Below are 13115 nucleotides of genomic sequence, written 5' to 3' on the forward strand. Positions count from 1 at the left end.
ATGTAAAATAAGCCAGGAAATTTATGCAGACTAAATAGCAGGAGTAAATGTGTGCTTGTACTTTCCATGGCATAATTTTGAAAGAGAAGGTTTGCACATACCTTCCCTTAAAAAACTAGTATAACAATTGATGCATAGCACAGTGAATTTAAAAAAAACTACAGTAAAGTGAGTAAAAGAAAAATAAAACAACACACATATTTAATTTACAGTGATAATAAAACTATAGAGAAATTAGAGAGAGAGAGAGAAATAAACACAGAAAGAGAATGGTACAGTACATAAGGATGTGAGTATGTGGGTGTGTGTCAGAGAGACAAGGACAGAGGGCACATGGTGTGTGTGTGTGTGTGTGTGTATGTGTGTGTGTGTGTCTGAGAGAGAGAAGGGGAGGGGGGCACATAGGGGAGGTGGGGTCTGAAAGAGAGAGAAGGGCAGAGTGGCTGAGAGCAGGTGGGTTGTGTGTGTAAGAACTTGGCCACAGTGATAAATCCGATTTCATGTTTCATTTTCCTAGAAAAAAGATGAAACTTTATTAGTCACTAATGGCAACTTTTGTTGAAATCTCCTGTTCTTTTCACCTTTTCTTATAATTAGGCTCTACCTAAGTATCATTCTTCATTTTCATTCAGTTTGTAAGAATGACACACCACCTGTCAAGAGGCCAGTTTATATAAGAGTGACAAAAAAGATCATGCCAAGTGACCTGTATTTGTTATGTATGTTGCCTAGTTATTTACTATTTAACAATAAAATGCCCATTTCAAAATGTCAGCTGCTTACGTGACTGCCTAGCCTCGTAGCAAACTCCACCCCCTTCTGGGTTGACTCTCTGTTTCTCCTTAGCTCTGGGAAAGGAGTAATAGGGGATAGACGGTGTTTTCTGTGCCCTCCCTGCCTGAATTCCCAGCTGTGACAACACCTGCCTTTTATCCCTTTCTTCTTGCTGTACTAAACTAGCGCTTTTAGCAGGGTGTACAGGCTTCATCTTAGGGATTGCAGGCTTAAGGGCTGTACTTTGGACTGGGCTAGCAAGTCTTTTTAACCGTGAGAGGAGCTTCCCTGTCACAATATATATATATTGCATACTAAACCTCATTTCCAAAAAGTTAAGAAAAGAAAAAGATACACTACTCAGAATATATATATATATATATGTATATATGTGTATATATATATATATATATATATATATATATATATATATATGTGTGTGAATATATGTATATATATATATATATATATATATATATATATATATATATTTAATGTGTTATGCATGAATAATGCATTATTAAACATATTTTGGCCTTAATAATAACCTGGAGTCCTCTTTAGCCCCCCAAAAAAGCCCCGTTCACCTAAATACGGACGCCTCCAGAACGCCTAAGGTGGATCCACCAAACTTGCACCCAACTAAAGCCCAAAAGACCTAGTTTTAGAATTGACATATGGTTTAATGGCTGAGTGTGTGGTGCAGTGGTTAGCGCTACAGCCTTAACCCTGATGTTGTTGGTTCAAATCCCCAAATGCTTGCTGTAATAGAAGAGAAATTTTAAAAAAAGATAAAAAAATAAATATATAAAATAATAGTGGTGTCAGTATTTTACTGTATACAATTTTAATAAAAACAGCATAAAATCAGCATTCTAATGATGTAATAACACTAAAATGTGATGTTATAGACATTATGAAGACATTTATGTGACGCCTAAAAGGTGATTCTGTAAAGGACATCTAACTATTTAGATGCGTCTAGACTCGCTGAGCTTGATTCTCTCTAGTACAGGGGTGTCCAATGTCGGTCCTCGAGGGCCGCAATCCAGTCGAGTTTTCAGGATTTCCCCAATGAATATGCATTGAAAGCAGTGCATGCAAATAGATCTCATGCATATTGTGACCAGCCAGGTATCCTCCCTGCCCTGGTCTCAGATAGGGAAAAAGAAAATGGAGCAGAAAAGAAAGCCCGGAGAGGAATTGGGAAGGGACAGGTAGTTTCTGAGTCAAATAATGACATTGACCACCGGGGGAGCCCAAGAGGCCCTTGGAACACTGCCAGGGCTGACAAAGCAGGGTGTCGCCCTAAGATATTTAAACCTGTCCCAGAGAACAGTAAGGGAAGCAAGCTAGGGAGGAGGTTTAATCCTTTTCTCCCTAGGGAGTCCTCTCAGCCAAGCAGGAGCAGCAAACCAGTTCCAATGGAGGTGTTGGAGGCGGGTCAGGCTGAGGAACCCATGTTTCCAGGAGAACAGCCCATGGAATTTGAAGAAGGTTTGGCAGAGTTTGCTCCTGAGGTTACTGAAGCCATGCAGGTGGACTTTGCTTCCACCCTCAAACAGTGAGTGGAGTTTGTTGGTGCTGGACTGTATGTGGAACATTTTGTTTGCAAGCTAGGGAGTGATTTTTGGGGTGAGGTTTTGCTGATATCTTGGGAGGGAATTGTAAAAGTCAAATTAAGGACTTTTGTGTGCAAAACCTGTCACTCCCCTTTACCTGGCAGTGAGTGAAACTGGCCAGAGGCTTGGAGGAACTTTGAAACACTTGTGCTATGAAGATAAGTGACTTGAACTGTTTGGTTTTTTTTTCTGTGAAACTGCCTGCTGTGGAGCAGTCAGTGCTAGGCCTGAATTGGGCTGCTATCCTCAGACACAGCTGAGGTTACATCATTGTTGAATGCAAGGCAAGGACTTGATTGTATGCTGTTTTTGCTTGCTAAGTTTGCTATTTTTTTCGTTTCTTTATGCTGCTGTATAAAACATTCTGACCAGCTTAGCAGCTATCTTGAAAAGTCTACTTACCTGGATACAAAAAGGAATAAAAATAATATTATTTCTTTGAATGATAATGGTGATGATTTTGTTTTGTTTTTGATTCCATTTTGGAATCCGGTCCTGCAGGGTGGTTCCATTTCGGGCCACACGTCAGAGTGCTATATTGGGGTTTCCACTGTAGGAATTATAAAGTACTGTTCTGGTCTACAGTGGGCCACAATATTCATTGGGGAAATCCTGAAAACCCGACTGGATTGCGGCCCTCGAGGACCGACATTGGACACCCCTGCTCTAGTATGTCTATGCATTATAGAATCGCGCTCAGCATTTCCCCGCATGACGCCTAACTCAGACGTCCTTCACAAAATTTGCCCCTAAGAGCATAAGAAATGAATAAACATATGTATAAAACACCAAAAATATAAAACATCAGAGCATAATAAAAACTAAAAATATAAAACACAAAAGCATGTCTGTTCTTTGAATTTGTACCTGTTTCACTTTCATTAGGTCTTAATGATTTACAGTCCATTCATATGCAACTGTTATATACTCTATTGTTGTTTTACATACTCTTATGTTGTTTTATGTGCAATGTTTACATGCTTTTGTGTTTTATATTTAAAATTTTTATTATTTTTTTATATTTATTACAATATAATTATAACTTTGGTGTTTTAAGCATGTTTATTTATTTTTTTATGTTCTTAGGGCTCTTTTTACTAAGGTGCACTAGCGTTTTTAACGCATGCAGATTAGCGCGTGCTAACGGCTAGAACTAACACCAGCTCAATGCGCTATTCCGCACATTTAAGCACTAACGCAATACACTCTGGGCTGGCACAAAACCATGTACTAAAGATACAAGAGACCTAAAATAATAAAAATTCAAGCGTTAGTGGATTTGTGTGTGTATTTCCCTTACCCTCATTTCCTCCACAGCATTCTCTAGTTCTTCTGAAGACTTATATTCAAAATCTTTCTCTAAATATTCCTCCTCAGCCTGTGTCATCCATTCTTGCATTTCTTCCAGATCCTTTTTCAAGTTTAAAGCTTTTTCTTGACTTTCTGACATCCTATTCTTCTGAATAAGAACCTAGAAAGAGTCACAAAACTGTTGTATTGTTTGATTTACCTTCAGAGTTACTAGGATTTATGTTAAATTCTGAAAATGTTGCTGTTTGTGGGAACTGCAGATACCCAATATCCTTTGGTGAACCTGAGCAAGAGGCAATACTTTTTCTAAAAAAAAAACAAAGGCATCTTCCTTACTATTCCCATTCAAAGTTTATTTCCTGAATGAACTCTCATTATCATCTGCTGCAATTTCCCCCCTAACTGTATATATGGCACTCAAAATGGCCTGCACACAATTTGCACACACAATTAAACAAACCAATAAGTGGGCAATAACTGTCAACAGTTTGAAATTATGCACTCATCCTTCTAGTTAGTAGTCTACAAAGATGCAAATGTACAGGGAGCATGATAATGGGAGGGGCATGATTGGGTAAGGGATGTTTCTAAAATTTGCACACAATGATATAGAATATGGCAGATCCATGTCTAATTTAGGAGCAAGGATTTAGAGTAGGTTTCAGTTGGTGTAAATCCTTGCACCCCAAAACTGGGCGCCGATCCCAGAGCTAAGCGCTATTCTATAAATGGCACCCAACTTTGAGTGCTGTTTATAGAATAGTGCTTAGCACTTATTTGGGGGGAGGGGCCAAATTTGGGAGCCATTTACTGAATTTAGCCCTTTGTGTTTGCTCTTGGGGTGCTAAACATACACACACACATAAGAACATAGGAATAGCCTTACAGGTCAGATCAATGGTCCATCTAGCCCAGAAGCCCGTATTCATGGTGGCCAATGCAGGTCACTAGTACCTGGCAAAAAAGCCCAAATAGTAGCTACCAATCCAGGGCAAGCAGTGGTTTCCACATGTCTTTCTCAATAGCAGACAATGAACTGTTCCTTTCTTAAAACCAACTACATTAACTGCTCTTAACTATTTTCTGAGTGAAAAAATATTTCCTCCTATTAGTTTAAAAAATATTTCCCTATAGCTTCGAGTGTCCCCCTAGTCTTTGCCATTTTTGACAGAGTAAAAAAATCAATCCACTTGTACCCATTTTACACCACTCAGGACTTTGTAGACTTCAATCATATTTCACCTCAGCCATCTCTTCTCAAAGACGAAGAAGCCTAACCTCTTTAATCTTTCCTCATACAAGAGGAGTTCCATCCTTTTTATCATCTTGGTCACTCTTCTTTAAATCTTTTCTAGTATCACTATATCTTTTTTGAGATAAGGCGACCAGAAATGAACCCAATACTCAAGGTGAACCACGATTCTACAAAGGGCGCAGATGCGTGATTGACACACGATTGGCAGCTATTTCTTAGGTGGACACTGACACTGATATCGTTTACAGAATCTGGGCCTTACAGCTTAGAAAATTAGTGGCAGTTAAGTGTTCATGCTGTAGTTTTTCAAAATTGCTAAGCACTAATAACTACATTAGTACATAGCCATTAATACAAAAAAAAAAAGAAAATCAGGCATTTTATGACTACTATAAAAATGGCCTTAGCAAGTGGGACGAAACCCATGTAAGGGCACACAAAGGTTATTCTTTGATTTTAAAATATTTTTAATGGATTTTAACACAATAATGGGCTCATAATAATTTAAAAAAATGTCTAAAAAATTGCCTAAATGGGTACTGAACGATCAAAAAGCCTGATCGTCCAAGTACCATAACCAAAGCTGGTTTTAGACGTATCTAAAACCAGCTTAGGCCTTTCCCCTGCCTCTAAACACAGAGAGCGAAAAGAGGCATTTTTAGAGGAGGGGAAAAGGCAGGAGGTGGGCCCACCTAGACATAGTCATACAACAGGTATAACAAAAACCTAAAACAGGCTGCCTAGGCGGCACTTATACGTTTTGACTTAGACCAAAAGTGCCGAAAAAGGGGCCGCTGAGCTGATCGCTGATGCCATAATGAGCTAAACAGCCCGGGCAACCTGCCCACCCCCCACCGCAACCATCGCGGTAGGAGAGGTTGGGCATCTCTCCTGCCACAACAGTGATCAGCCACCCCCAACAAACTGCTGAACTTCAGGTTAGGCACCCTCCTGCCCTGATCTTGTCGTGGGTGGGGGTTTCGGTGGGGCAGGAGGGGTTGGGCTCCCTCCTGCCCGATTTGATCGGGGGGGGAGGGAATCACAGCAGGAGAGATTGGCTATCTCTCCTGCCATGAACGTTGCTCGGGGGGGGGGGGGGGATTCTGTAACCGATGTTCTTTTTGACAGACACCGGTTACAGAATCCAGCTTTTAGGCAAATGACTGGTCCCTCCTTCGCCTAAAAGCTCTTGAGTTGAGCGTTTGGGACTTAGGCTTTTTTTTGATGATTATATGTTGTTAGTGTACTGTAGATGTAGTGGTGGTCTGGGAGTTTAAACAGCTGAACGTAGAGGTAGGCCATTATTTTAAAAAACCTCCTTTTGGACTTTTTTTTTTTGAGAATGGACATTTTCCCTGCTTCTACTTTCAGCATTTAGGGCCTAGGCCAAAAGGGGACTTAGACCTTTTTTGATTATGCCCCTCCACATGTATAAATAAAATAAATCAAGGATATTTTACGGTGACAGGTCAAAAGCGCGCAAGACAATCGCGCGCAGACAAATCAGCGCAGCGACAATTCAGCGCAAGACAAGTCAGCGCTTTTACAGTTAACAATATCACTTACAATCAATCACAAATAAATCAAAAACAAGGATACAATTAAAGGATACAATTAAAATGGTCCTTAGATGCAACAGGGACTAAGGCATCTATGTTATCAATTCAAAGTTTGTATAAAGTCATTTATTCACAGTTACAAAGCTCCATATAGACTAGTTATCAGATCAAATTTTGATTATAAAAATCTAAGTTTATTTGTTTATATAATATATTGTTCATAATAAAACCAGTTGAAAAATATTAGATTAAAAAGAAAAATTTTCTATTGGTGACCAAATTTTATTAGATTTGAAGCTTCTGTTAACAAGGGAGTTAGCTTTGCACTCATATTTATGAGTCATCGTAACCGTTGCCCACCAGAAAGACACATTTACTGTATTTTTCGCTCTATAAAACACACTTTTTTCCCACCCAAAAGTGGGTGAAAATCTCGGTGTGTCTTAAGAAGCGAAGGACAAATTTTGGTACCCCGCCACACCACCTTTTCAGATCCACCTGCCTGCTGCCGCCATCACTGCGCCATCTTTTTTTTAAAAACACCCCCCTCCCCTGCCGCCACATTTTTTTTTAAACACACACACACACACACACACCTGTCCGTTGTCGTTGTCCCCCCTTTTTAACCTGTTGGTCCAGAGTGTATCCTTTGCTATTTTTCCCTGCCTGCAGCACAGAAATCAACAGCGCAAACATTAGGAGCAAGCTTTAAGCTCTCCTGCTCGGCCCCACGCTGCTTTGCGAATGGCTGCCACAGGTTCTCGCGGGACACGCAAGAACTTACGGCAGCCATTCGGAAAGCAGCTCCTGACGTCCGCGCTGATCTCTGTGCCGCTGGCAGGGAAATAAGGAGGAGCCCCTGAGCACCATCTGCAAGGTAGGTGCCACAGCAGGGAGGGAAGCTGGCTGGAGCTGCTGGGCCCACAAGCAAGGGAGGTGGGCTGGAGCTGATGGACCCACGAGCAGGGGGCAGGATTAAAAAAAGGTACCGGGGGGACTGGTTGGCTGGCTGGTTTGGGCAAGGCTAGGTGGCCTGGGGCTGGCTGGCTGGCCTGGGGCTGGCAGGCTGGCTGGCTGGGTGACCTGGGGCTGGCTGGCTGGTTTGGAGCTAGCTGGCTGACTGGCTTGGGGCTGGCTGGCTGGCTGGCTAGCTTAGGGCAGGCTGGCTTGGGACTGCCTTCCATTAGACGTGTCTACCACTAGATGTGCCCTGTACCCTATCCTAGCCTACCACCAAAGGGGGGCAGGGTACAGGACACACCATTTGGTTTAGAATTTTTTTCTTGGTTTTTCCTTCTCTAGAGGTAGGTGTGTCTTATGGAGCGAAAAATATGGTAACTGCTGAGCTGACTTCTAATGAGAAAGAATCATTTGTATGGTAACAGCTACTAATATATCAAATAATTTGGACTGCCATTTATTCAAATCATCAGGCAAAGCAAGAGATCGGAAGAGAACAATGCTAAAAGGCTATTCTTGATCACAGCTTAGTAAAAGGATCCTTTGGTTAGCATTCCACCATAAATTTAGCTCAGATAAGGAAATCTCATAAATGTCTAAAAGCAGCTCAAATAACAAATAGGCAAACGGTCTGCAAAATCTGTAAGATTCAGTACAAACAAAGCAGAGCAGACCAGCATAGTAAAACTTGTATTAAATTTATTAAAATTAAGAATGAATAATTTCTAAAAGCCCAACATGGCCATGTTTTGCCCCCCTTAGGGCTGCATCAGGGGCTGAATAAAACCAGAAGGTGCAAATCCAAACTTTCACCTAACGGGCAGTTACTACTAGTGGCATAGTGAAGGAGGGAGGCGCCTGAGGCGGTGGTGGCTGGCATCGCTGCGCCATGTGCACCCCTACTATACCCTGCCACTTGAGCACCCCACCCTCTCCACATACATCTTGAAATGTTTGCTGGCACAAGCAGCATCTTCCATCTCCTGTTCACACCAGCCTCAGATCCCTTCTGATATCACGCCCTGGTTCCACAACCAGGAAGTGACATCATAAGGGAGCCGAGGCCAGCATAAGCAGGAGGTGGAAGATGATGTTCACACTGGCAAACATTTCAAGAAGTACATACAGGGGTGGTGAGAAGGAGAGGTGCCTGTGCTCCAGCCAAGCCGGTGCACAGGGTGGTCCGTACCACCCTTCCACCCCCCTTTATTACGCCACTGGTTACAAATTGTCCACAATTTAAATAGAACCACAGTGTGCCGCTCTCAGTTTGACTGAAGCCAGAGTGTGCACAACGATTCTACTGTATATATAGGGATGGGTTGTTTATCATACTTTAGTTGTCATCGTTCTAAACCAGCCAAACTTAGCCGTTCACCTAAGCAGTGAATTAACCCTCCCCCCCCCAAAAAAAAAGCACTTTAAGAGCGCAAGCGCAGTTTGCGGACTAACCTGTTCACTCAGCTTCTCCCACGGAGACTGGTGCTCAGTCAGCTTCTGCTGCAGCCAGGTATTCAGCTCAGGGACAGGATGCTTTTTGCATGCAGTCTCAATCTCTTTCATCTTTTTCAATGAAGACTCAATCATTTCCATGTCATTGACAAGCAGCTGTAGATATTGCAGAGAAAGATCAATTTTTAAATGTGCCTGTTTAGCCCACAAATTAAAGGGCTACTGATGACATGTCTAGCCAGAAAAAAAATCCCACACATTTCTGGATGTAATTTATTAGAAACAGTTGGGCTGCCTCTTGGCGAGTGTAGCTATTTTTCCCCCAACATCTCCATGTGTGTAATCATTTGTGTGCTACTGGGAATGGATTTAGTAGTCTATTTTATTAAGGCCCCCAGGCATCTAAGTTGTTTTACAAGTTAGACATAAAACAAGCACTTTTTTGACACACCACATAGACACCCTGCTATAAAACTCCATCAGTAGAACATGGATTCCTTCCTTCCACAACCCAGTTCAGGTGGGCATAGTTCCCAGGTCTAACATAAAAAGAAAATACTATTAAAGTGCTCCAAAGTCTTATAAAGAAAGTAGTCTCTATTCTATACCAGCATTACCCAAGTCAGTCCTGGAGTACCCCCTTGCCAGTCAGGTTTTCAGGATCGCCACACGGAAAACGCATGAAAGATTTGCATTTACTGTAATGGAAGAGGTGAATGCAAATCAATTTTATGCATATTAACTAAGGATATCCTGAAAACCTGACTGGCAAGGGGATACTCCTGGACTGACTTGGAAACACTATTCTATACTACAGCAGACCAGGTTTACCAACTGGCTCCATGTTTTCAGAACAGGCTGATCCAGTCCTGGCTTTACCCAACTGAAAACATGAACGTGTAATTCTGGTTTTAACAGGGAATTAAAAATTCACAATTTCTAGGCATGTTAGAGGAAACTAGGACTAGGCCTACCCTGAAAAAAAACGAAATCGATTGCAAAAACAATACTATATTTCTGGGGCAAAGAGAAAAAACTTGGCAAAATCCAAGTTTACATAGCCAGTAAGCACATACACAGGCATCAAGAGCATGTGCAAATAACCAGATTACTAGTATGTCAGAATACTAGTTATGTACACAACCATGTTTGCTACACATTATTCTATAACATGGCGTCTAAATGGTGTTTGATGGTGCAAACGGTGAAGGCGAGATACACGTTGGCAGAGTCTGGACAGAATGCACAGTTTTATGCATAAAATTTAGAATACTATAATTTATGCATGCTTTCTTGCAATCTATACATGAGCTTTTATACTGGTTCTATGGCTGGAAAGTGTCTGCACCTAAGATATATATGTGTATTTGTCCTGCTACACTAATGGCCACATTCTGGAGCTGACGCCTAAAAAAGATAGGTGCTTGTTGCATGTCAATCATATTTAGGCATCCATTACAGAATCACACTTAAACTTAGGTGCCTATAATATAGGTCAGAGTTTTAAAGGCCTACATTATAGGCGCCTAAGTCCTTTTGAGAATCGAGCCTAGTGGTTATGTTTCTATAGAGTTAAGGGTCCAGTAGACTTAAAAGGGGGTCAATGGTATGGGCAGACTTGATGGGTTGTAGCCCTTATCTGCCGTCATCTTTCTATGTTTCTAAGTCTTTCTCCATCTCTAAACATGCCTACTTTGGTGTTAGGCACTGCTAAGCGCCATGCAATAGGCGCCTATCTTTTGTAGAATCGCGCCTAAGAAGACAGGCTCCTATTTCTCTGTTAATTATTTTTCAATTATTCTTAAAGCTCTTTATTGAAGCCAATTTACTAAATGATCACCCCCCTGCCCCCTCCCCCCCCCCCACACACACACACCCTTTTTCATGATGCTGCAGTGGTAAAAGCTCCAAAAGTAATAGAATTCCTGTGAGTGTCAGAATTTTTATCGCCGTGGACAGCGATTTTAAAAAAAAAAACTTCTTTAACGTTACAAACAGGCACATTCTAGGTATCTAAAATCAAACACCTCTTTACAGAGCTACTCCCTAAGGGCCATATTCTGAACGAAACTATTAGTAAATTTTGTATCTACAATCTGTATTTATTTATTTTATCAGGTCTTCTCATTTAATTTAATGTATTACTGTGTATGTTTAACTGTACCCTGCATAGATGTAGCAGGTTATAAGTATTTTTAAAAAATAATTAAATAAATATTCTCTATATAACACCTAAAAAATTGGTGCTGAAAAAGCACAGTTACTTACCGTAACAGGTGTTATCCAGGGACAGCAGGCATATATTCTCACATGTGGGTGATGTCATCTACGGAGCCCCGATGCGGACAGCATCTCAAGCAAACTTGATTGAAGATTCAAGCTTGCTATGCTGCACCACGCATGTGTGCCTCCTGCTCCACTAGAGGGCGCATCCCCTCCTCGTGGTCTCCAGTTCACATATCTAGCAAAGAAGCCAACCCCGGGGAGGTGGGCGGGTTGTGAGAATATATGCCTGCTGTCCCTGGATAACACCTGTTACGGTAAGTAACTGTGCTTTATCCCAGGACAAGCAGGCATGATATTCTCACATGTGGGTGACCTCCAAGCTAATAACGAAGGGGTGGAGGGAAGTTGGCAAATTTAAGAAAACAGATTACGTAACACTGATTGGCCGAACCGGCCATCGCTCCTGGACAGTGTATCCAGGCAGTAGTGAAAGGTGAAAGTATGAACCGAAGACCACGAGGCAGCCTTGCAGATATCCTCAATCGGCGTAGACCTGAGGAAAGCTATCGAGGCTGCCATAGCTCGGACTTTGTGTCCCGTAACACGACCATGCAGCGCGAGACCAGCCTGAGCGTAGCAGAAAGAAATACAAGCAGCCAACCAGTTTGACAGGGTGCGCTTGGATACTGGGTGCCCCAATCTGTTTGGGTCGAAGGACAAAAACAATTGGGGGACTTTCCGATGAGACTGAGTGCGTTGAAGGTAAAAAGCCAACGCCCTTTTGCAATCAAGAGTGTGGAGCGCCACCTCTCCAGGATGAGAGTGGGTAGAATAATGGACTGATTGAGATGAAAATCAGACACCACCTTAGGTAGGAACTTAGGGTGAGTGCGTAGAACCACCTTGTCATGATGGAATACAGTGAAAGGTGGGTCCGCCACCAAGGCCTGCAGCTCACTCACTCTTCGAGCTGGCGTGAGGGCTAGTAGGAAGATCACTTTCCAAGTGAGAAATTTAAGATGACACTTATCCATAGACTCAAAGGGGGGTTTCATCAGTTGAGCCAGGACCACATTAAGATCCCAAACCACAGGAGGAGGTTTGAGGGGAGGGTGAACATTCAAAAGACCCTTCATGAAACGAGAAACCAAGGGATGGAGTGAAAGGGCCTTCCCTTCCAGGGGTTGATGAAAGGCAGCAATCGCACTAAGGTGCACTCGAATGGAATTGGTCTTCAGGCCAGAGTGAGATAAATGAAGTAAATACTCCAGAACCAAAGACACAGGGACCGACGCCGGGTCCTGGTGGTGAGTGGAGCACCAGGATGAGAATCTAGTCCACTTCTGAGAATAGCAGAGTCTAGTCAATACTTTCCGGGAAGCTTCCAACACTTCCCTGACTGACTGAGATACGGGGAAGGAAGTCAAGGGGAAAGGAACCAAGCAGTCAGATGAGGAGACTGAAGATTGGGATGTAACAGTGAACCCCGACTCTGAGATAGCAGAGAGGGAAAGACAGGCAGAGGTAGAGGTTCCCTGACACTGAGTTGAAGTAGTAGGGAAAACCAAGGTTGGCGGGGCCATCGAGGAGCGATCAAGATCAGAGTGGCCCTTACCGATTTTAGATGGACCAGCGTCCTCAGAATCAGAGGAAACGGCAGGAGCGCGTAGAGGAACTTCCCTTCCCAATCTAGGAGGAAGGCATCGGCCTCGAGACGGTCCGGGGAGTATATCCTCGAACAGAAGAGAGGCATTTTTTGATTGTCGGGGTAGGCAAACACATCTATCTGTGGAGTCCCCCACGTATCGAACACCTGTCGTAGTACCTGAGAATGCAGGGACAACTCGTGCGGCTGGAGGAGGCGGCTGAGCCTGTCCGCCAGGCAGTTTTCTTCTTCCTGGATGTAAACCGCTCGAAGGGAGATGTTTTGGGAGACCGCCCACTCCCAGAGCCGCA

The 13115-nt window shown here is 42.7% G+C and overlaps 1 protein-coding gene across 3 annotated transcripts in view; it reads right to left on the minus strand.

Moving 5' to 3' along the window:
- UTRN (utrophin) overlaps positions 1 to 13115 on the minus strand; it is a 1286828-nt gene that overhangs the window by 907758 nt on the left and 365955 nt on the right. For all 3 annotated transcript variants that reach the window (XM_033935605.1, XM_033935603.1, XM_033935604.1), the window contains 2 exons: positions 8934 to 9089; positions 3697 to 3867 (listed from right to left, as the gene is read on the minus strand). In XM_033935605.1, the coding sequence (XP_033791496.1) occupies positions 3697 to 3867; positions 8934 to 9089 (327 nt within the window). The remainder of the gene's footprint in view (positions 1 to 3696; positions 3868 to 8933; positions 9090 to 13115) is intronic.

The sequence above is a fragment of the Geotrypetes seraphini genome, chromosome 3 (genome assembly GCF_902459505.1).
Source record: "Geotrypetes seraphini chromosome 3, aGeoSer1.1, whole genome shotgun sequence".
Taxonomy (NCBI): Eukaryota; Metazoa; Chordata; class Amphibia; order Gymnophiona; family Dermophiidae; genus Geotrypetes; species Geotrypetes seraphini.